Source organism: Corylus avellana, chromosome 6 (assembly GCF_965113065.1).
Source record: "Corylus avellana chromosome 6, dhCorAvel1.hap1.2, whole genome shotgun sequence".
NCBI classification, from domain to species: domain Eukaryota; kingdom Viridiplantae; phylum Streptophyta; class Magnoliopsida; order Fagales; family Betulaceae; genus Corylus; species Corylus avellana.
In genome coordinates, this window is record NC_142495.1 from 3,047,032 (window position 1) to 3,068,236 (window position 21,205).

A 21,205-nucleotide genomic window follows, 5' to 3' on the forward strand; every position below is an offset into this window, starting at 1 on the left:
CTCAAAACAAAAGCATGCGAGTTTAATCCACGTTCAGAATGATTTCAAATTTCCTTTTTCTAGAAGGCGGACGACCCTAATAAATTCCCTTCTTCCGCTGAGATTCTTCAAAGTTTCCTTTCCTTATTGGATTGATTGTGGATAAGCGAGGTAGAAAAAGGTTGATGCCTTGCCTTTTACGGTCATGATTGTTTGTGCGTGTTTATGATAGTGAGTCCATGCTTTATTTGGGCCGACGGACCTCTAAATGGGCCCAACGGATCATCGGATCCTTCATCAACCTACTACTCCAGGATTGTCCTTTCGTACTTCGGTTGCAACGGTTGTCTTTTGTGCAAACTAATGTACCAGTATGATTTTGATCTAATATATGTATATATATTCTCCTTTTTTTTTTTGTTTGTTTGTCTGTTAATGCAAGCATAAATTTCCCATTACTCATCAAATCAATGTTACAAGTTTTTCAGCAACCATTGATCACAAGCAAAAAAACAATGTCCCTTCTCTATTTTCAACCCTTATAGTATGTCCAATAGTCTTCTCTCATTTAATTTGTTTTGAGGCATTTCACCTTCTTTTTTTTAAGACAAATTTAATAAAAAAGACCCTTTTGGTGTTCTTTTATAGATTAGGAGGACTTAGGCAAAGGTTTAATTTACCTTTACCTTTGAGCTAGCCTTGAGAGTAAAATATAGTGATTTTACCAAGTTTTTTATAAGCATTTTGTCAAGCATGTCCTCTTATACATAGAGATATTCAATAATTTTATTGTCAAACTGTTAGCGAGAGTGCCTTTATGAGGCCTACTGCATACCTACTATAGCCAGTCTCGGTTAGCTGGTTCTCATACTCAAACAAGTGAGTCATATAGATAATATTTCACATTTATTGCTCACATTATTAACAATCCCAATAACAAATTATTGAGAAATCGAATTTTCTTTATAGGATACTCTCTTAGACAATGGAAATGGTCCTTCTCTTCAATATTTCTTTATGTTTTCTATATATATTTTTTCCTGTTGTATTTCATCAATACTATCTCATCTATAAAAATAAAAATAAAAACCTTCATAGTTGTCACTGATCATAGTTTTAAATGGGTACTAAACAAGGTTTCCATTAAAGTACAAAATCCAAGGAAGAGGGCATGTGGGGTGTAACATGGTACAGTACATAATTCAAAAATAGAGCACCACCGCTCCTTTTCCCCCCAAATTATTCACTCCTCAAAACGACAGAGTACCACCCTTTAAAACGCGCTTTCTAACCCATCTAGAAAGTGGGATTATTCCAAACCCCAATTACTAGATTTAAAAAATCCCTAAACTAAAACGGCCAAAAGTCCCAAATTGAGAGGCGTGGTTAGGGTTTTCATTCAAGCCCCGACCCGCCAAATCCCAGCTCACAAAACCAACCCGCCGTGCCGTACACTTCCTCCGATTTTCTCTGGCATTGTCAGCCTCTGCATGAGCCCGATCCAGATCCGAACCTCCATTACCGAATCGGGTCTGGATAGGCTTCGCCAATGGCGTCCAAGGGCTCTGCCAGCAAATCGGACCCTACGAAAGACTCTTCGGTATTCGCTTTCTGCCTCATACTCTCTTGAAAATCCTTGAAAAACTTCAATTTAGCTCAGCGTCAAACATAGCAATTTCTGCGATTATTTTAGTACTTGTTTTGGGTTTTTTTTTTTTTCCTCCGCAATTTAATATTAAATTTAAATATGAATTTTATTGACAAGTTAGCTGCATTGTGTAGTAGATGGCTTAACTAGGTTTCGGTGTCAATTTCAGTGAATTTTAGGACAAACTATTTTGATGTCGGTCAAATTCCTGGCTCGTTAACCTTCGAGAATGGAGCTCGTTAATCTTCGAGAACGGAGTAATTTAAAGTTTTAAGAATTAACTTGTTTGTGCTGAGAATTTCACACGTTCAATTTCCAAATAATTATCTATTAACTAGTGTCTGGTGTACAATACACTAGGTTTAGGTTGTGAGCTCAAGTTTCTGTGTATTATTAATGTCATTGATTTTGTTGCTGTTATTATAGAAAAGATATCGTCATCAAGTTTTACACATAGGTTTTTTTGGTTTTGAAGACTGCACACTCGAATATGGAAGGCACATATCTGATTTGAATATGAGTTTGGAGAGTTTGTTTACAGTATGAAATTAGCTGTGTTGTATATTGTAAGTAGGTTAGAATCCTGTGATTGTTTACAGGTGATGGGGTCACAAGAAACAAGTGGAAATGGTAAGGAGATTTTATCAGTCATTGATTCTGTAAAGAAGCAAGTTGCTGCTGACCGGTCTGTTTCCATAAAGGTGCATTTTTGTTGTACCTTAGATGATATTTGGCATTGTCATCTTGTAGGACTGTTTTGAGATTGTTCTCATTAATCTTTTTTTTTTTTTTTTTTCCCCCAGAAAAGAATGGAAGATAACAGACAGAAATTGCTTGGTGTGTCAAACCATTTGTATAAATTGTCTACGGAAGGAAGGACCAGTAGGACTAATGATAGTGATAGAAGTATAGATCTGCTGACAAAGAGGCAGAAAGATGCACTTGATATGCATAATGGTGTTGATGCAAGTAATGGGGATAGAGATAGCAGTAGCTCCCAAGAGGATGCCCATGCTTCTACAGCAGTTCTTCTAGGATCTAATGTTCCAGTCAAGAATGCTGTTCGCCCTATTAAGCTCTCAGAAGTAAAAAGATTGCCTCCTTATACTACATGGATTTTTTTGGACAGGTGTGTTGAAATTTCCTTTTATATTATATTATATTCTGTTCTCTTGGGGTGAGAGTTATCATTTCTTTTTTTTGATGAATGAGAGTTATCATTTCAGCTAAAGCTCATTGGTAATAGTGAACATATAAAACACGTGGAATAGTTTTTTACTGATGTGATATTCATTTGTCCACTTCTAATTACACCTAATTTTTATCTCTCGAGATTTTAGTGAATATGATAATTCTGGTGCAGAAATCAAAGAATGACAGAGGATCAGTCTGTGGTTGGTCGACGCAGAATCTATTATGATCAAAATGGTGGTGAAGCACTAATTTGCAGTGACAGTGAGGAGGAATTAATTGATGACGAAGAGGAAAAGAGAAGTTTTGTGGAGTCTGAAGATTACATACTTCGGTTGGTATAACCAAATTAACTAATGTGGTCGATAAGTCTTATATTGGTCTTCTTTTGGCTTCTTTATTTTTGTAAAATTTTATCTTGTTTCTGTAATATGTTGCCTGTGGATTCTCAATTGCTTTTTGACCTTTATGTCAAGTGAATTGCCATTGAATCATGATTTCATTATAGAAAAGAAAATGTAATTGCAATAGGTGGTGCAGTGATTGTGTCTCTTAAACTGCTCGAATAATGGTTAGTGGCCATGTTCTACTAACATTGTGCTGTTTTTTTTTTTGCCCCTCTCTCTCTCTCTCTCTCTCTCTCTCTCACACACACACACACACACACACACTCACCAACTCTTAGTTTAATCTTTTAGAGACTAATTTGATAGCGAATGATAATAATGAAACCTCAGCAACTACATTTGAATACACCAGGGGTTGGTTAATATGTGACAAATTAGATCATCAAATAAAGAAAGAGGAAGCAAGAAAAAGTCCTATCATTTTTGCGCCTATTTTAAACCCTTCATTATCAATAAATTTTTACAATGATTTGTAATGTTTTATTGTTTCATCTTCACTCTTGCAACAGCTTCTGGATGGTTTAATTTTTATTAGGTTTATTTTAGGTAAATTTCTCAACCTCTGGTTTCATCATTCTTATTAAGTATTTAAACCAAGCATGATCACCTAAACGAGGCCTCTTTTTCATTTGCTTGGGTACGGTTCAAGAATGATCTCCCCTTTTTTTCTGATTAATCTCCAGCATGTCTTCATTGCATGTGATTGAAGCTACTCAAGCGGTTTTCTGATCTACTTCTCTGTTGGTTTGAAATGTGAAAGTATCATAAGCATCCATGTCCATTTCACCTTTTTCTGGGTTTCTCATTCTTTCTTTGCGATGTTCTCATATTATTTGCTTATTATATGCACTTGTACTCTGGCTGATAAAGAAGGAATTTTTCTCAAGCTTGTCTTGATATGGAAAGTATTTTATGTGGGTTACTGCCCTTCAATGTTTGACAGTCTTCTATTTATCCCTATATGTACAACCTTGTTGAGTTGAAACAACTTTTTTATTCTGCTCTGAGTTATTAATTTTTGCCAATATTTTCTTATGAGATGAATTTTTCTACTTTAATTTATGTGTTTTTTCAAAAATGTGTTTTTATTTTTTATTTTTTATTTATGCTGCATGTGATATAAAACTTATTGGTCTTGTGGTGTTCTGTTATTGTGTTGTCAGCATGACTGCTAAAGAAACTGGTTTATCTGATGAAGTGCTCGAATCACTGGCACAGTGTTTTGCTCGAAGCCCTTGTGAAGTCAAGGTTTGGATTTTAGTTTGTTGCGTTTTATTCAAAGGGGCAAATTTTGTCTCTTCTCCGTGCTTCTATTCTATTTATGATCTGATTAAAACTGGTCATAGTGTAAGCTTTGGTCCAGCCGTTTCCCATTTGGTTTGTGCTGGCTTTACAGAGATATGAAACACGATCAAACATCTTATACAGGCAAGATACGAAATTCTTATTAAGGAAGAGAAGGCTGTGGGAGGTTCTAAGAACGGGGATAATGAAGACATTTTGCAAAATGGGAATTCTTTTCTTGACAAAGATCTTGACGCAGCTCTTGATTCTTTTGACAACCTGTTTTGTCGTCGATGTCTAGTAAGCACTGTTCTAGTGCTCCATTTGTTTCTGTGCTGTTTTGTTCCGTTATCATGTAGGTAATTCTGTTGAATTCTTTTTCCCTTTTCTTTTTTCCTTTGGCAGGTTTTTGATTGCAGATTACATGGATGCTCTCAGGATCTTGTCTTTCCTGTAAGTTTATTCCTCTAAATTAATTCTCAAATGGGTGTCTGAGTATCTTGCTGAACTCTTACATTCTTTGTTAATACAAAATATTTTCAGGCTGAGAAACAACCTTCATGGTGCCCTGCAGATGAGGAAAATATACCGTGTGGCCCACATTGCTATCGATCTGTAAGTGTTTTGTGTATTACTATGGCGATTTGTGCCTCTGGGAACATCTGTAGAGAATTGGCAAACAAACTGTTTACGTAGCTAAATATTGACTCATGTCAGGTACTGAAGTCACAAAGAATTGCTAGAGTGAGCTCTTCCATGAATGGTGATCTTGAAGAAAAAAATGTCCCTTCATCTGGTTTTACTGGGACTCAGATATTATCTAGAAAGAAATCTTCTGGTCCATCTGCTAGAAAGAGGGCCAAGTCCTGCCAAAGTGAAAGTGCTTCATCAAATGCAAAGAATATCTCAGAAAGCAGTGACTCAGAGAATGGACCGGGGCAGGACACCACTTCTACCCACCACTCATCACCTCCCAAAACTAAGCTTGTAGGAAAATGTGGAATTAGTAAGAGGAACAGCAAGCGAGTTGCCGAGCGTGTTTTAGTTTGCATGCAGAAAAGGCAGAAGAAAATGTTAGCTTCTGATGATTGTGATTCCTTTGTGAGTGGAGGTCTTTGTCCAGGTGATATGAAGCCTAAATCTAATTCATGTAAAGAAAATGAAGATACTAGTTCTTCTTCACATAAGAATGTGAAATCTCCAACTAGTGGAAGGTCTAGAAGGAAGGAATCATCAACTCAGGATGGTCACAAATTTGTGCAGAGTGATGTTCTTGATGCTTCATCAAATGATATAAATACTGATCCACCTGCCACTAGTAGTGATGACAACTTGAGGAAAGAAGAGTTTGTAGATGAAAATGTATATAAACAAGAGCTGGGTGATAATAAACCTTGGAAAGCTATTGAAAAGGGCCTTTTTGAGAAAGGTGCTGAAATTTTTGGCAGGAGCAGGTCAGTGGATATAACTGTATTTGATTGAATATTTCACTTTTCCAGTTGTATATTGTATAGTTATTGGCACAACGGATGCACAGGATTTAAATCTATGAGATAATTGATCTGAACACATTTGAAAATCTGCTGAACTTTCTTGTTTTGTCCTAGGAATTGGATAAATTATTGAGGTGTTCTGGTTTTGGTTCAAAGCATGACATAAGCAGTTTCTACTAATAAAAATCATTATCATGAACTTTAATGGTATCTAAAAATCAAAGATATATTTTTTCCTGCCTCTTTGCTCGCAGAAATCTACTCTGGTTGCTTTTGCACATTGTTACCATGAGATTTCTCCTTCCTGACTGCTCATTAATGTTCTCTTTATGTGTCATGACAGCTGTTTAATTGCAAGGAACCTTTTGAACGGTATGAAGACATGTTGGGATGTTTTTCAATACATGAATTGCTCTGAGAGTAAGCTGTCTTGCCAAGTTGGCGATGGTGCAAACTCTCTTGTTGAAGGCTATTCTAAGGTTGACTTAAATGGAACTGTGGTTAGTGCTTTATTGTGCTTGTCCATATCTTGCTGAGGACCCTCCCTGCCCTAACAAGTGATTATGTTTTTGTCTTGGGATAATAAACTTTAGGGTAATAATGAAGTGAGAAGAAGATCAAGATTTTTGCGTAGGAGGGGTAGGGTTCGCCGCTTGAAGTATACCTGGAAGTCTGCTGCTTACCATTCAATTAGGAAGCGGATTACTGAGAGGAAAGATCAGCCATGTCGGCAGTACAATCCATGTGGTTGCCAAACAGCTTGTGGAAAGCAATGTGCTTGTCTTCAAAATGGGACCTGCTGTGAAAAGTACTGTGGGTGAGTTTTTATATCTTGTTGTGAAGATTACAGAAATAAAGAATGGAGCCTTTTTTTATTTTCATGTCTTTCTCCTCTCCCTTTCTCAAGTGTCTAAACTTTTAGAGGTTTCTCTTCCTGAGCTAATTAGTCACTAGATTAGCAATTACAGGTTTTATTAAGTTAGATGTTTTTTTTTTGTGTGTGTTGATGATATTGATAATGAAGGGACTTCGACTGATATTTTCTTTCTAATAAAAACTAGATGTCCGAAGAGTTGCAAGAACCGATTTAGAGGGTGCCATTGTGCTAAAAGTCAATGCCGAAGCAGGCAATGTCCATGCTTTGCTGCGGACAGAGAATGTGACCCGGATGTTTGTAGGAATTGTTGGGTCAGGTGAGTTTGTAACTGTTGTTTTCATTTTTTGTTTCACCTTCTACCGTTATTTGGGCAAGAAAAGTAAAGCGCTAATGTGCAATAGCTTTCGCGCTAGCATGATCAGCCATTGCTTGTTGGTCAAAGACTTATCTCACCTTTCAATTCAATACATGTTACTGAGACTGACCAGGCAAATTTATGTGCTCTCATATGCTTGTACACATGTTAACTGTAGAAATCAGATCGACATTGCTAACTAGTGAAAATAAATCAATAGGTAAATTGTTTGAAACATCTTGGTGGTTGCCTTGTAAATACAAGTACAGTTTGCTTCATTCCAAAAAAAGAAAAAAAGAAAAGGAAATAGAAGAAAAGAAAAAATAAGTATAGTTTGCCTTGATCAATAGCATCAGCTAGTACTAACCAAATGAAGGATTTGAAATTTGGCAAAGTTAGTTCAGCATGTCAAAAGTTAGCATTTGTCTCTTTGGGATTTAAAATGTAATGGGGTTTAGTTTTTATTTTTATTTTTTAAAAATCTCAATAGAAAACGCAAAGAGGTGTGACCCTAGTAGACAAAAAGGGAGAAAAAGAAGAATGCAAGTCCAGAAGTTCAGTAAAACTATAAAAAAAAAGGACTATTGTACGCCACCATCCAAGCATAAAGAGATTTGACATATCAGCTTTTAACTCATAACACAGTCTCTCACAATCTTTAAAACTCCTCGTGTTTTGCTCTCTCTAAATGCACCACATTGAATTTAATTTTTGCTTCTAATATGGTAGTAATTTGTGAAAATTTGTAAACAGGGTTGAAAACTGTAATCAGTTATCAATAGATGTCATGGTTCTTAAGTTTGTCCCACCGGGTGTGTGAACTTACCAATAAAAAAAATGGCTATTAAGTCTTTTATTGTCTGTATTTCTGTTTGAAAAACCAGTCGATTTCAAGATTTTAGTTTAGTAGAGTTCACTTGCTAAATACAGTTATTCTGGTGATTTTTTTTTTCTTATACAATTTTTAACTTTTTGAGTCGTTCAAATTGGCTTTGCAGTTGTGGAGATGGTACTTTTGGGGTTCCTAGCCAAAGAGGTGATAATTATGAATGTAGAAATATGAAGCTTCTTCTCAAACAGCAACAGAGGGTAATTATATATGACTGTTCGTGATTTTTTTCTTCCTTTTCTTATTTATTTGATGCAAGTGGTTATGTGAACCTTTTCTTTTGATAATTCTACTAGTTGTAGGGAGAAATATCAAAGTGGGGTGAAGTCTCTTTGATTCACATATACGCATCTTATCTTATAAGTACCAATTAGTCCATATTATTTTATGATTACCAATCAATCAATCCTCTCATACGAGTACCAACGGGTCCAATTTATCTTATTCCTGTGTGCCCTTAAGTAGCTCTCCTTGAAGGGCCATGTAAGAGAGGAGTTGGAAGTTTTTATTAGACCCATTGAGGGGCTAGTTGATGTTTGGGTTATATTGATACTATACAACTTAATTTGAAGGTCTCTACGTTAGCAGCCATAGTTAACGTTTACAGCATCATTCTATTTTTTATATCTATGTTGAAAATGATTTTGTTTTCCTTCTACGTGTATGTGTTTTGGTTAGTACTTGTCATGGCATTTTGTATTTTGCTGGTTACACCTTGCTGTTTAAGGTTATTTATTCTTGTGGTAATTTTATAATGACGACAGCTTGATTTTTGTGTGTGTGCAGGTTTTACTTGGTAGATCTGATGTATCCGGTTGGGGGGCGTTCTTAAAGGTAACTTATCAACCTGATGTTTTTTTGTGCTTCATTTTCTTCTTCTAACAATTTTTGGCAACCCTCCAGAATAGTGTGGGCAAGCATGAATACCTTGGTGAGTACACTGGGGAGCTAATTTCGCATCGGGAAGCAGATAAGCGTGGAAAGATTTATGACCGTGAAAATTCATCATTTCTCTTCAATCTGAATGATCAGGCATGCTTAATACTAACTTCTGATTTTGCATGAAGATCAAATCTCCTTTTCAGTTCATGTTCCAACTTGAATATAATTTGAAACTTTCTGCAGTTTGTTCTTGATGCGTACCGGAAGGGTGACAAATTGAAGTTTGCCAACCACTCTCCAGATCCAAATTGTTATGCAAAGGTACCATTTTGGCTGCCATTGGTTGTGGTAGCCCTATTTTCTGATTCTGCACAATTTTGGGCCTTTGAACTGTATGGTTAGAAACTTTGAGGGCATTACTAGTAGGGTGTTCTCCAATTTCTAATTTACGTTTTTAACCGAAATTCCGAGGCAGGTTATTATGGTTGCTGGGGATCACAGAGTGGGTATATTTGCCAAGGAACGAATTTGTGCTGGAGAGGAACTTTTTTATGATTATCGTTATGAGCCAGACAGAGCACCTGCTTGGGCTCGAAAGCCCGAGGCATCTGGATCGAAAAAAGAGGACGGTGCTCCTTCAAGTGGTCGTGCTAAGAAGCTTGCTTAATCCGAGGATTTATTTCTCATTCTTATTTTTTGTCATTCTTTTACAGGAAGAGGCATCATTCTCATTGACCATAGAGGAAAGAAGTATTCTTGATCATTTTGTTTTGGGAGAGGTCATTGCCATCTCCATAGAAAACTTGATTATCATCTAACAATTCCTGTTTATTTCAGAGCTGATTGTACTCGCTAAAAAAAAAAAAAATACTAGGAGCTTAGTGATTCAACAATATGATTTCACGTCAATATTTTTTGTAAAGGGACAATTGGGCCGATCGAATCCCTGGATAGCCTTTTCGAAATGTATTTATTATTTTTAAAGTGAAATCTGACGCCCCTTCATGAAGAGATTTGATTTTGGAGTAACCAGGTACGTAACTAAATCCTTTTCGTATATTCCTAAACGCAATCCTAACCTGTCAACATGTATCACGACAGCTTTGGAAAAGAATCAAAAGGTATATGCCAACACTTAATAATCTAGGAAGGCATTTCTTACCAACCAAAGTATTTTGAAATGTTTCTTCTTACCTACAACTTTGGGTCGTGTAAGAAGCTGAAGGAAGTGTGAGGTTGGAGGTAGGAGCGAATGTAAATGCAGAATTTATGAAATGTAGGTGGTGGGAGTGGACAAAGCAAAACAGTCACACTACATTGCCCTGGGCAACCGACCCCACCACGTGAAAAGCACTTAGAGGTGGGTAGCCTGCAAAGTGCGGCAAAATCCAATGCTTCAAAAGGACCAAGACCATCATGATAAGACACACGACACAATCCAATCTTACTTGCCCCGTAAGAAAAAAACATAATACTATGCTGCTAAAACGACGTCGTCACTTCCTGTATACTAAATAAAAGTTCCAACCTTGTCATTTGTCAAAAACAAAAAGTGCTTGTCAGACTCAGACCCCCTTTAAAATAAGAGAAAAAAAAAAGCAAAGGAGATAAAGTCATAAAGCCCGCGTTCTATCTCCAAACACTTGTCTCCCCTCCACGGTAAAAATTCCTTCTTTTGCCGTGCTGTGTATCTCGAATTGCTTCTCTCTCTCTCTCTCTCTTGAGCTCTGCACAGGAAGCTGCGATGTTGGGGTGTTTAGCGGATCACTGTAGCGGCATGTGCAGAGCTCCTGCCATTGGGATCCTCTTTCTCTCACTCTTCTTCTCAGTCCTCTCCAACACTTCCAACGCTTGCTCCAATGGGAGTTGCCAGGTTCCTCTGTTTTCACTCTCTCTGTCTTTCTTCGAAAGTCTCATTTGGTTTCAAGATCTGTGCAGTTTCACTTTCTTTTTCTAAGTTTGGCACTGAGCGTTCAAGAATTCTCAGGTTCTGGAAGCTTGTTCGGCTCCCACGGACTGTGGGGCAGGCCTCTACTGTGGCGACTGCCCTGCTTTGGGGAAGACCCAGCCTTCCTGCATCAGAGGCCAAGCCACCATTCCCAATTCAATTGTAAGATTTTGTTTTGCTTTTACTTTTGGAAATTTTCTGATGGGTGTGAGCTTTTTTTTTTCTTCCACTTTGCTGTACATGAATTTGGTGGTGGGTTTGAACTATGCTGCATTTCTTTCGTATGTAGATTAATGGGCTTCCCTTCAATAAGTATTCATGGGTGGTGACTCATAATTCGTTTAGTATTGTTGATGCACCTTCTTTGCCGGGTGTTCAGAGACTGACATTCTTCAATCAAGAAGACACTGTGACTAATCAGCTGAGAGTATGTGACATTCTTTTCTTATTACCTAAAGTTTTTTATTATTATTATTATTTTGTTGACGCCCTGATTGGTTTCTGGGAATCGGGTGGAAAGAATAAGAAAAGGAAAATTGAACATTGCATATCTGGTGTCTTGATGTTGATAAACGAAGTGATCAGCTCACTTATGTCCTTTACGCTTTTTACATTTTATTTAGTTTTCTTTTACTTGGCATTCGAGGCCAAAAGACAAGTAAAAGAGAAATGGGTTTTTCTATATCTCTGATGAAAAAATTTCTTCCGATTAATTTATATGTTTTCGTTTGATGGCCATTATTCAGAATGGAGTGAGGGGATTGATGCTGGATATGTACGATTTCGGTAATGATATCTGGCTCTGCCATTCATTTCGAGGGCAATGTTTCAACTTCACTGCATTCGTAATCTATCCTCTCTTTTCCTTAACTTCTACGCTACGCTTTTTTTTTTTTTTTGTTCAATAATGATTGTGTAAATCAATTTTGTAATGTTCCCACTGCAATTTTTCAGCAACCTGCAATTGACACTTTGAAGGAAGTGGAAGCATTCTTGGGTGAAAACCCGACAGAGATTGTGACCATTATTATTGAAGACTATGTGCATACTCCTAAAGGGTTGACAAAACTCTTCACCAACGCTGGGTTGGACAAGTATTGGTTTCCCGTGTCCAAGATGCCTAAAAGGGGTGAAGATTGGCCCACTGTGACCGAGATGGTGCAAGACAATCATCGACTTCTGGTTTTCACCTCTGTTGCTTCGAAGGAAGCGGACGAAGGAATTGCTTATCAGTGGAAGTACATGGTGGAAAATGAGTGTAAGCATTATAAGAATGTAATGTTGTGATGACATGTTATTGTACATTCTATATCCAATAACGGGATCATAATGAATTGGGTTTCAGCTGGAGATCCAGGGGTGGTACGAGGTTCATGCCCAAAGAGAAAAGAATCAAAGCCGCTGAATTCAAAAAGTGCATCTCTTTTCTTTCAGAATTACTTCCCAACATATCCAGTTCAGGCTGAAGCTTGCAAGGAGCATTCAACACCACTGGCTGAGATGGTCGGTACCTGCTACAAAGCAGCAGGCAACTTGATGCCTAATTTTTTGGCGGTCAACTTTTACATGGTATTGGAAATTCCACTCATAGATGAGTAACATATGAAAATAGATTTCCAATCGAACATCCTAACTGGGAACTAAAATAATGCAGAGGAGTGATGGAGGAGGCGTGTTTGATGCTGTGGATAGAATGAATGGACAGACATTATGTGGTTGTAGTACTGTGACTGCCTGCCAGGTTTGTCCACTATAACTGGATACTAATCGCTCCAATTCCATATTTTGCCTAGTTGATTATGAACCCTTTTACATTTTGACTAACCCTTTGGGTTTAGAACCCATGATTTCGTTGCCCACCTCATTCTTATGGGAGGGAGGAGTTGCCATTTGAGCTAGATATGGGGTTTGAAATGCCATTTGATTTGAATCCAACATTGTCTTGATCACAAAATACAGGGCTAATTTGCTCAGGCTAAAATTATCTGTTCCAAAATCACCAGATGTCCTTGGTCTTATTGAATTATTTGTCAATTTTAAGCTAAGTTCATAAAAAAATATCAGAGATTTTCTGATATTGTATTATTGTTTCCAAGTTTCTTAATGGATGTTCTCCTCCTGAATTTTACTCCAACTCAGGGCGTGTAAGTCTAGAGTGGGCAAAATATTGCAACTAGTCACCAAATTATGAATCCATGCTCTGTGCATTTTTCTTGCTTTTGCATGCCGGAAAATTATTGTGTCAAGATGAGGTAATAGGAAGAAGTTTTTAACCGTTCTGTTGAAAGTTCTTTGTTGGAGAAAAAATGTTGAGAACGGTAGACTGATTGGACTTTATCTTTATATTGTTGAGTTTTTTGTCAACTCTAAAGACCTTAATATGACATCACACAGCAGATGTCCAATGTTTGCTGCATTTCTGGATGTTATGTTTTTCTCCATAATTTGGCCAATATAGGATCGATTTGAGTTCTTGAGGATTGAATTGTAGAGAGCTTATCTGCTCTTTTTATGACATATCATTTTACATGGGGAGCTCTTGTGAAACACATTGTATTGATGAGATTTTGCAGGCTGGAGCACCTTTTGGATCATGCAAGAATGTTGCTGTACCCAATACAACCCCAGTAACCAATAATGAAGGAGGCTTTACTGGATCTGTTCAGTTCTCAAGATCTTCTTCAACATTTCATTCTCCAAGTTGCTTGATTATTTTCTTCTTTTATTTTCCGTTGATGGCATTTTTGTGATGATTACCATAGCTAATTATAGGACTAGGCAGTTAATGAGCTACTTCTTGAGGAGAGGCTTAGTGTGTTAGTACGTATATTTTATAGTCAGAACAGGTATACTGCATTCATGCCTTATTGATTTGAAGGTCAAGAAATGCTTGCTAGTGTTGTGAAATCAGAGAAGAACTTGTCAGATTCTTGTATTGGCGCAAAAAAGTAAAGGGTTGGGCAGGAGGCTGAGATATGTAGTGGCTTAGAGAGGGCCAGAGTGTACCAAGAAGTGGTTCAGGTACGCAGTTTCTCTCAACTACACTAGTGTGGTAGAGACTAACAGTCTTATCATGTTTCTCTCTTTGCTGCCGTTTGAAATCTCTAAGTTTAATGCAGAAGTGCACGTCATTGCACTTCTTAGTTTGTTTCTGATAAGGTTTGTCAAAGAAGTCCCGGTTGAATCCTGCAAATTCAGACTTTTTTTTTTTGCTTTGATCATGTGCCGTAATGCTTTTTAACATTTTTGTCCCGCTACATAACGAATTAAAATATAGTGAGAATTGAACCCTAGACTCATAATATAATGGCTGGCATTTTTCGCTGATGGTGGACCTTTTGGAGGGACTGGAATATGAAGGTCAGCTTCCATAGGTGTTTTTTTTTTTTTTTGCTTTTTGGAAACAAAGCTTCCATAGGTGTTGGGGTTACAAGGAAGGGCTTTGGTTGACCATGGAAATAGCAAATAACAAAACTTGCCCTTGGATTATTATTAGTTCATAAGATGAAGGCCTTTTTCTCATGAAGGTTTCTCTGAAATGTCTCTCTCAAAATCCATTCCAACTTTTCATGTCATTGATGAAGACGGCCACTCAATATCTGGTTAAGAATAATCAACTTTATTTTTATAAAGAACTAGCTAGTAACTAGTATATGATGTCAAGGCAGGGAAGAAAATCACTTATGCCAAATCATAGCTGGTTGTTTCATTCCTTGGTTATTTCCTTGTAAGATGTTGCTATTTGTGGTAATAATGACAACTAGGATGATGATTTGAAAATGTCATAATAGAAGTGATTTTTTTTCTTTTTCTTTTTCCCTGTGAAAGAATGTTCACTTCGTGGCAAATATCTGTCTATTGCTGAGTTTGTAATTTGTAGGCCTGCTATGTCTCTTTGCTCATTTTATCTTTCTTTTTATGCTTTGTTGTACTCAATTAACTTCTTCTTTTTTTCATGTCTTTCTTTGTTTCAGGTTTATGTTGGCGCATAGTATGAAGTAGGGGAATGTATGACATAGCATTTGTAGCAGTGATTCCGTTATGTTGCTAGATTTTCCAAACAGTTGTGTTATCTTTCTAATATTCTACATTTTTTTTTCTTTTTTGGGTTTTCTAGTCTAACATACATTCAGGTCGTTTTCTAATGATTTCACCGGATATAACAAAAGAGTTCATATTTGATTCTGTTAGAAATGATATACGGTATGCAGTTTCTCATTTAAGTAAAGTATTTTGTTGTCACGATTGGCTAAGAATCTTGCAAGACTGCCAATGGCCGACTTTGAGTCTGATTGTGAGCACGAAAATTTGCGCTCTTAACTTTGGCAATGGGCAATGTGGATAAGGAGATCGAGTTTACCAATTGCGTTTAAATGTATATTCACCTTTTTTTTTTTTATTGTGCTGATAGACTTATCAATATGGAGATACAAAGAAAACAATCTGTACAGAAAAACAGCCATAAGCTTGGGAACCTTATACGATGGGCCACAGAGAAATGCTTCCAACATTTAATAGCAGTCCTCCCGTTTTAATCTGAAGGGCTGGACTAATGGTAAACAAACCAATGAAGCAGTCCACAGGAATTCTGGTCCCCCACACATTGATAGATTCAAGCTTTCGACATTTATTTACCAGAACAAGAAGCCCGCTCTCCGTTACATGGCGGCAGCTCCATAGGACTATAGTCTGGAAAGAACAAGTGACATACATCTATTTATGCCATGGAAACAATGCCCCCAAAAGGGTATGTGATGCGTGATGAAAATTGACAAACAGAAAAAGTTTGTGATTTGAATGACACATAAATTGCAGTCAAAAATCAAAACCCCCTTGTTGAATCAGGAGAATTAACTCACCTTTAAATGTGGGCAGCTATCTGCAATGGCAAATAGAGATTCATCCGTGATAAATGTGCCACCAATATTGAGGTGTTGCAAGGAATGCGCTCTGGATATCTGTCGGAAAAAGCAGAGCAAAATGCATACATATTCTAAAACAAATATGTCTGGAAGAAGGCATAAATTCTGGGATGATATAGATAATGAAAAGCACGACCCTCAGCTGCAAGCTAAGAGAAACGATCACATACCAGTTGAACAACACCTTTGTCTGTGATCCCTGTCATACCCCATAGAGATATGGATGTCAGGTTGCTGACACACTTCGCCAAAGAGATTCTGTAAAGTCCATTGTCAGTTATTTGGCAACCCCAGCGGCTCCTTGAACTGAAAACAATATAAGAAAAATCAGAAACTAAAAGAAGAAATTGGTTCGATCCCTTCTAAATCATGATACACCACTCAACTAATTGGTCCGATCCCTGTGTAAGGATTCATCTACACGCCAATACAAACCACAGATTTTCCAATTCATCTGGTACAATTGCAAATACACCCAAATTTCACGACATACAAGTTAGAAATTCAATTCTAATAGAGTTAGCCGAATACACATCTACAACCTTCAATAACCAGGCATCCAAGAAAATTATGACTAATATGAAAATCCCATTGAATTTCTTCATTCGATATCCTTACCAATAAATTCACTTCTATCTCTCTCTGACACTTAAAAATGTGTGAATTATAAAGAAAATCAGCAAAGGGGAATTTCACAGAAACGTCCGGCCCCACGTTTTACCATCAAGAACCGAAACAGACACAGAATTTGAGGGGGAAAAAAAAAAAAAAGAAAATCAGAGAGAGAGAGAGTGTGTACATGTCAAGGTCTTTGAGGCTGTAGGCATAGCGAACAAGGCGGGCAGTGGAGTCATCGTCCATCTTCCGACCAGAAAAGCTCAGAGACTCCCTCCGAGCCAGCGACTGCTTCACCCCCTGCTTCCATTTCTTGCATACACTGCTCGCCCTGACCATTCCAAATCATACATATATGAATACATATCAACCAAAGAGTTGAATAACAAAAACTAGAATGATCGAATTCAATTTCATGGTAAAAGAAGACGTCGTCGTATAACATACTGAGCCAAATCGGTGAAGGAAGTAATCATCACGAATATATGCGCCAGCAAGTCTAACGGTAACCGATCAATCTCTGCCTCTCCCTTCATCCTCTTCGGCTCTTCCTCTCACACAGCCACACAGAGAGAGAGAGAGAGAGAGGTAGAGAGGTAGAATTCTCTCTGGGCTTTTGTTGTAGAGCGCCGTGGTTGAAACTTGAAAGGGTCAGAGAGTTAAGCTACTTTTCGTGAGCCCAGAAAATAAATTAAAGCTGTACAAATAAATTACTCAACAAGAAATGGAGAAAGGATGTGCTCATTTTTTCGTCATTGTTCAAGAAACTACTCGCTCTTTTCTCAGACCCCATAATCTTGCATTGCATTCAACGTTGTTGTCCACTTGGGAAATGATAGAGCCACGTGTGTCAATTAACGGTTGATTATAATTTATATTAAAAAATAAAATTAATAATTTCTTATTAACTTAAATTTTAGATAACTTATGTCTTATTGCTACAAATTTAGGTTACATTGTTTTTTTAAAAAAAAAAGTAAAAAAATAAAAAAATTTATGCTAATATTATTTTTGGGTAGTAATCTGATTGTGTAGCTTAGGTGTCAATCTATTGTTTTTGTGCATTTTTATTTTATTTTATTAATCAAATGCGGAAAAATATTACGAGGGAAGAATGATATTGGTATTGGTTGTGTATTAAAAGGTGTCAATCTATTGTTTTCGTGTATTGATTGTGAATGAATGGTTTTAAAAGGTGCAACGTTGACTAATAGAATTCCCACCACGTGGGCTCTTTGCCCCAATTCTGACCAATCAATAATATATATTTTTTTTAGTCAAAATATATATATATATTATTTCTGCACTCGCTTGATGTTTAAGCTTAAAGGGAATGCATACAAATATTTTTCTAATATTTACGGAAGAAAAGTCTACCGTAATGTTCAAAAACCACTGAATGTTTGCAAGTATGACTTTGATTTTAGCTTTTTTTTTTATTATTTTTTTTTTATCATTTGATTTTATACAAATGAAACAATTCAAGGTAGTTTTATTGGTCTATTGATGCCCAAAACCCTAAACAAACAAAAAAAAAAAAGTGTGGGGGTGGGGGGAGACATTGCTATTTTTTATTTTTTTTTTATGGTTAATAACTTTTTTGGTACTTGAGTTTTGAGGTTTTTTAATTTTTCCTCTAAGTTTTAAAACATGACTAATCTAGTACCTCAAATTTTGAAAAAGTCTGAATTACTACCTCAAGTTTGAAAAATTCTATGGAGGTGACTAGCCACCCCCTAGTTTGGCCTTAGGGGTGGCTCAGGCACCCCCAAGGCCGGTTTGAGGGGTGGCCGAACCAACCTCATGGGTTGTTTCGGGCACCCCTAAGGGCCAAAAAGGTTTTTGGCCCTTAGGCCACCTCCAAACTCGCCTTGGGAGTGGCTAAGCCACCCCTAAGGTCAAATTAGGGATGGTCGGAATTTTTTAAACTAGAGGTGGTGATTCGGTATTTTTCAAAATCTGATGTACTAAATTAGTCATATTTTAAACCTAAAGAAAAAAATTAAAAAATCTCAAAATTCAGGTACCAAAAAAGTTATTAATCTTTTTATTTTTTTAATAGTATTTGGATAACACATTACAATTGAAGTGAAAGTTTTAAAAAATAGGGAAAAGTATCCATTAGATCTTAAACTACTACGTCATTGTTAATCAAAGTGAACCCGTCCTAGCAACGAATGCCTTCCTACTGCAAGGTGAGGCTCTGCCCTTCCCTTAGAATCTAATTCGGGTTGAATAAGCTGCTAGTTCAACTTCTTGAGCAGCCGAGCTACTTGAGCATATTTTATCTCACTTTATTCAAAAACTAATTTTTTATTTGTTAACATGTTCACACAAATGTAAGAGAAATGAGAGAGGAAAATTCGAACTAGTGACCTCTGATTTATAAAATGTGGTTTTCAGCCGATCGAACTATCCCTTATGAACGATTCAAAGGATAATTGACAGTACTACATTAACAAAATAAGATAAAAATATGATATATAACATTTTTCCTATATAAATCTCCCAACTTGAAATGTTAAATTCCATACCTTTATATATAAAGACAGAAAATCAACATGTTATCATCCTTAAGCCGTCTGGCTCACACGTCTATCACCTGAAATTAGGGCTGAAGGCCATGTGGAGGATACTTTAGCTATTGCATGGTTGTAACGGTTATGCAAATTGGGACTAACATCAAAGTTTTAGGGTTTGACAAATGGTGAATGGTGCTCTAGCTAATCGCATTGGTACTATCAATACATTACAAATATCCAACTGGCATTTTAAAAATTAAGTGAATTTTGAATTTCGCTTACGATAAAAAATATATATATACAGAAGATTTGTAATTTTTTCACCAGTTCATATTTAATTTCGCTCTCTTTTTCTTTTTTCGTGCGATGTCGACCGTACATCTCTCCGATTTTGGGCATAGGCAGAGAAAGGATAAGGCTCTGCTTTATAAGTGGTTTGTTGGAAAAACTTGAAATTAAATCGAAATTTTTGTAATTTTTTCAATGGTTTAGATTTAGTTTCACTATTTCTTTCTTTTTCATTTGGGCATGGACAGGGACAAGATCATAAGGCTTCTCTTTATAAGTGGTTAAAAAAAAAAAATTCTTACATAAATTTTTTTTTTTTTTTTTTTTTTTAGCACTTTAGCCAAATCCGTAGATTTTAATGGTAGCGTTTAATTTAATCATGAGACTGTTCTGGGCAGAATGAATAAATAATTTCTTCATTGGCAACAACACCAACATACTCTTAAGGTAATTAATTAATTAAATGTTACTAAAGCTGTTAACCTAGACAATGTATCTGGATTCTTAATATTATGCCACCACACTCTCATACTCTCTCCTTTAAAATGCTTTTCATTCAACTTACAGACATGCAAGAAGCAAATGACAAAAATTACAACCTTATTTTGACCAAAATGAATAAAGAGTGTCCTCACTGGAAAATATTTAATTAAGATAACTCAGGGTTATTTACGCTTAAGCAAAGTCATAATGAACCATTAAAAGTGTATCTACTCTAAAAATCGGCACCTTTTCTTAGATGGTAAGCTTTCTAATGCTGTATATTATTTTGAAATTAATTAGTCTGTCTTATATATATGCATTTTGGTAAGGAATTAAGTGCACTTTTTTTTTGGTTTTGAATTATTACTTAGGAAAAATCAATGTTGTCCCTAAGATGTAGCTCAATCGGCTGTGACGATGCCTCATTTAAAAAAGGGAAAATCAATGTTGGAGCTTGACACAAAAGGACAACACTCTTCATGCAAGTCAATTACATAATTGCCAATATTCCCACTAAAAATTACAAACGAACCTATTATATCCCTTGATTTGAATATGCCATTGTCACTAAAAATTATAAGCATATTTTGTAATTTAAATTGCAAGTATTGAGGAACTCTCTAGCTTGATTTAATTGTTTAGTCAAATTTCAAAAGTTACCTTGATGATTTGCTTAATTTTTAACCATATAAAAGAGTTTTGTTTGCTCTTGATACAATTGTATGTTTATGCATCTTTAGTAATTTGAGTTCAATTAGCTTCAAATTGAGAATGTTGATTAGAGCAACAATGAAACATATTAATATAATATAAATGAAGCAATTTCAGATTGTCCAATTCAAAGAAAATATTCACTAGATTTAGTTGTGTAATTGATGTTTTAAATCAATAGAACTAATAGGGAAATTATTATATTATCAACTAAAATTCCGATACAATGGTAACGAAATAAACGAAATACCGATACAACGGTAACGGAATTAACGACATTCATCAAGTTATTAACAAAATAACATCGTTATAAACCGTCTAACAACTATCGTAATCGACAACACTTGTCGCAATTAAAACATCATATAACGACAAAGCAAAATTAATAATTGAGATGCTTAATATAAATTAACTCGTTAAAATCTTAAGTTCCAACTAGTCGGGATCGATTACAAGTATTTTTTTTATCAATTTAATTAAATCTAAAGTATATATTATGTCCAATATTCAAACTCATGTTACATCTTGCCATTTTCTACCCAAATAATTTTCAATATTTATTAAAAAAAAAAAATGACCATCCTTTCTAGTAAAAGAATTCACAAAGAATCCTAGCCAATGCTTCATTTTTTTTTTTTTTTAAAAAAAAGAAGATATAAGTCTCTATTTTTTTTGTTGGGTTTGAATATTTTTCTACTTTTGAGTGTTTGT

General features: G+C 36.1%; 3 protein-coding genes across 4 annotated transcripts; 2 read left to right on the top strand and 1 right to left on the bottom strand.

Annotated features, from left to right (window-relative positions):
• Positions 1-1,332: 1,332 nt before the first annotated feature.
• CLF (SET domain-containing protein) lies at positions 1,333-10,021 on the top strand. Of its 2 annotated transcripts, none has more exons than XM_059602826.2 (17): positions 1,333-1,579; positions 2,227-2,328; positions 2,431-2,756; positions 2,991-3,152; positions 4,389-4,473; positions 4,654-4,809; positions 4,915-4,962; positions 5,053-5,124; positions 5,206-5,963; positions 6,346-6,481; positions 6,596-6,819; positions 7,064-7,195; positions 8,233-8,323; positions 8,910-8,957; positions 9,027-9,155; positions 9,249-9,326; positions 9,481-10,021. In XM_059602826.2, the coding sequence occupies exons 1-17, from the start codon at positions 1,529-1,531 to the stop codon at positions 9,670-9,672; spliced, it is 2,790 nt and encodes a 929-aa protein (XP_059458809.1). In that variant the 5' UTR covers positions 1,333-1,528; the 3' UTR covers positions 9,673-10,021. The 2 variants fall into 2 exon arrangements, with proteins under 2 accessions (XP_059458809.1, XP_059458810.1); XM_059602827.2 differs by having other exon boundaries at positions 1,334-1,579; positions 5,227-5,963.
• A 607-nt stretch (positions 10,022-10,628) lies between these two features.
• Positions 10,629-13,886, top strand: LOC132186397 (PLC-like phosphodiesterases superfamily protein). The gene is made up of 8 exons (XM_059600359.2): positions 10,629-10,878; positions 10,993-11,115; positions 11,243-11,380; positions 11,700-11,798; positions 11,908-12,211; positions 12,299-12,522; positions 12,608-12,694; positions 13,527-13,886. The coding sequence occupies exons 1-8, from the start codon at positions 10,750-10,752 to the stop codon at positions 13,701-13,703; spliced, it is 1,281 nt and encodes a 426-aa protein (XP_059456342.1). The 5' UTR covers positions 10,629-10,749; the 3' UTR covers positions 13,704-13,886.
• Positions 13,887-15,399: 1,513 nt separating this feature from the next.
• On the bottom strand, positions 15,400-17,213 carry LOC132186398 (F-box/RNI-like superfamily protein). The gene is made up of 5 exons (XM_059600360.2): positions 16,938-17,213; positions 16,675-16,821; positions 16,046-16,181; positions 15,813-15,911; positions 15,400-15,642 (listed from the first exon to the last, which is right to left on the bottom strand). The coding sequence occupies exons 1-5, from the start codon at positions 17,024-17,026 to the stop codon at positions 15,430-15,432; spliced, it is 684 nt and encodes a 227-aa protein (XP_059456343.1). The 5' UTR covers positions 17,027-17,213; the 3' UTR covers positions 15,400-15,429.
• Between the last annotated feature and the right edge of the window lie 3,992 nt (positions 17,214-21,205).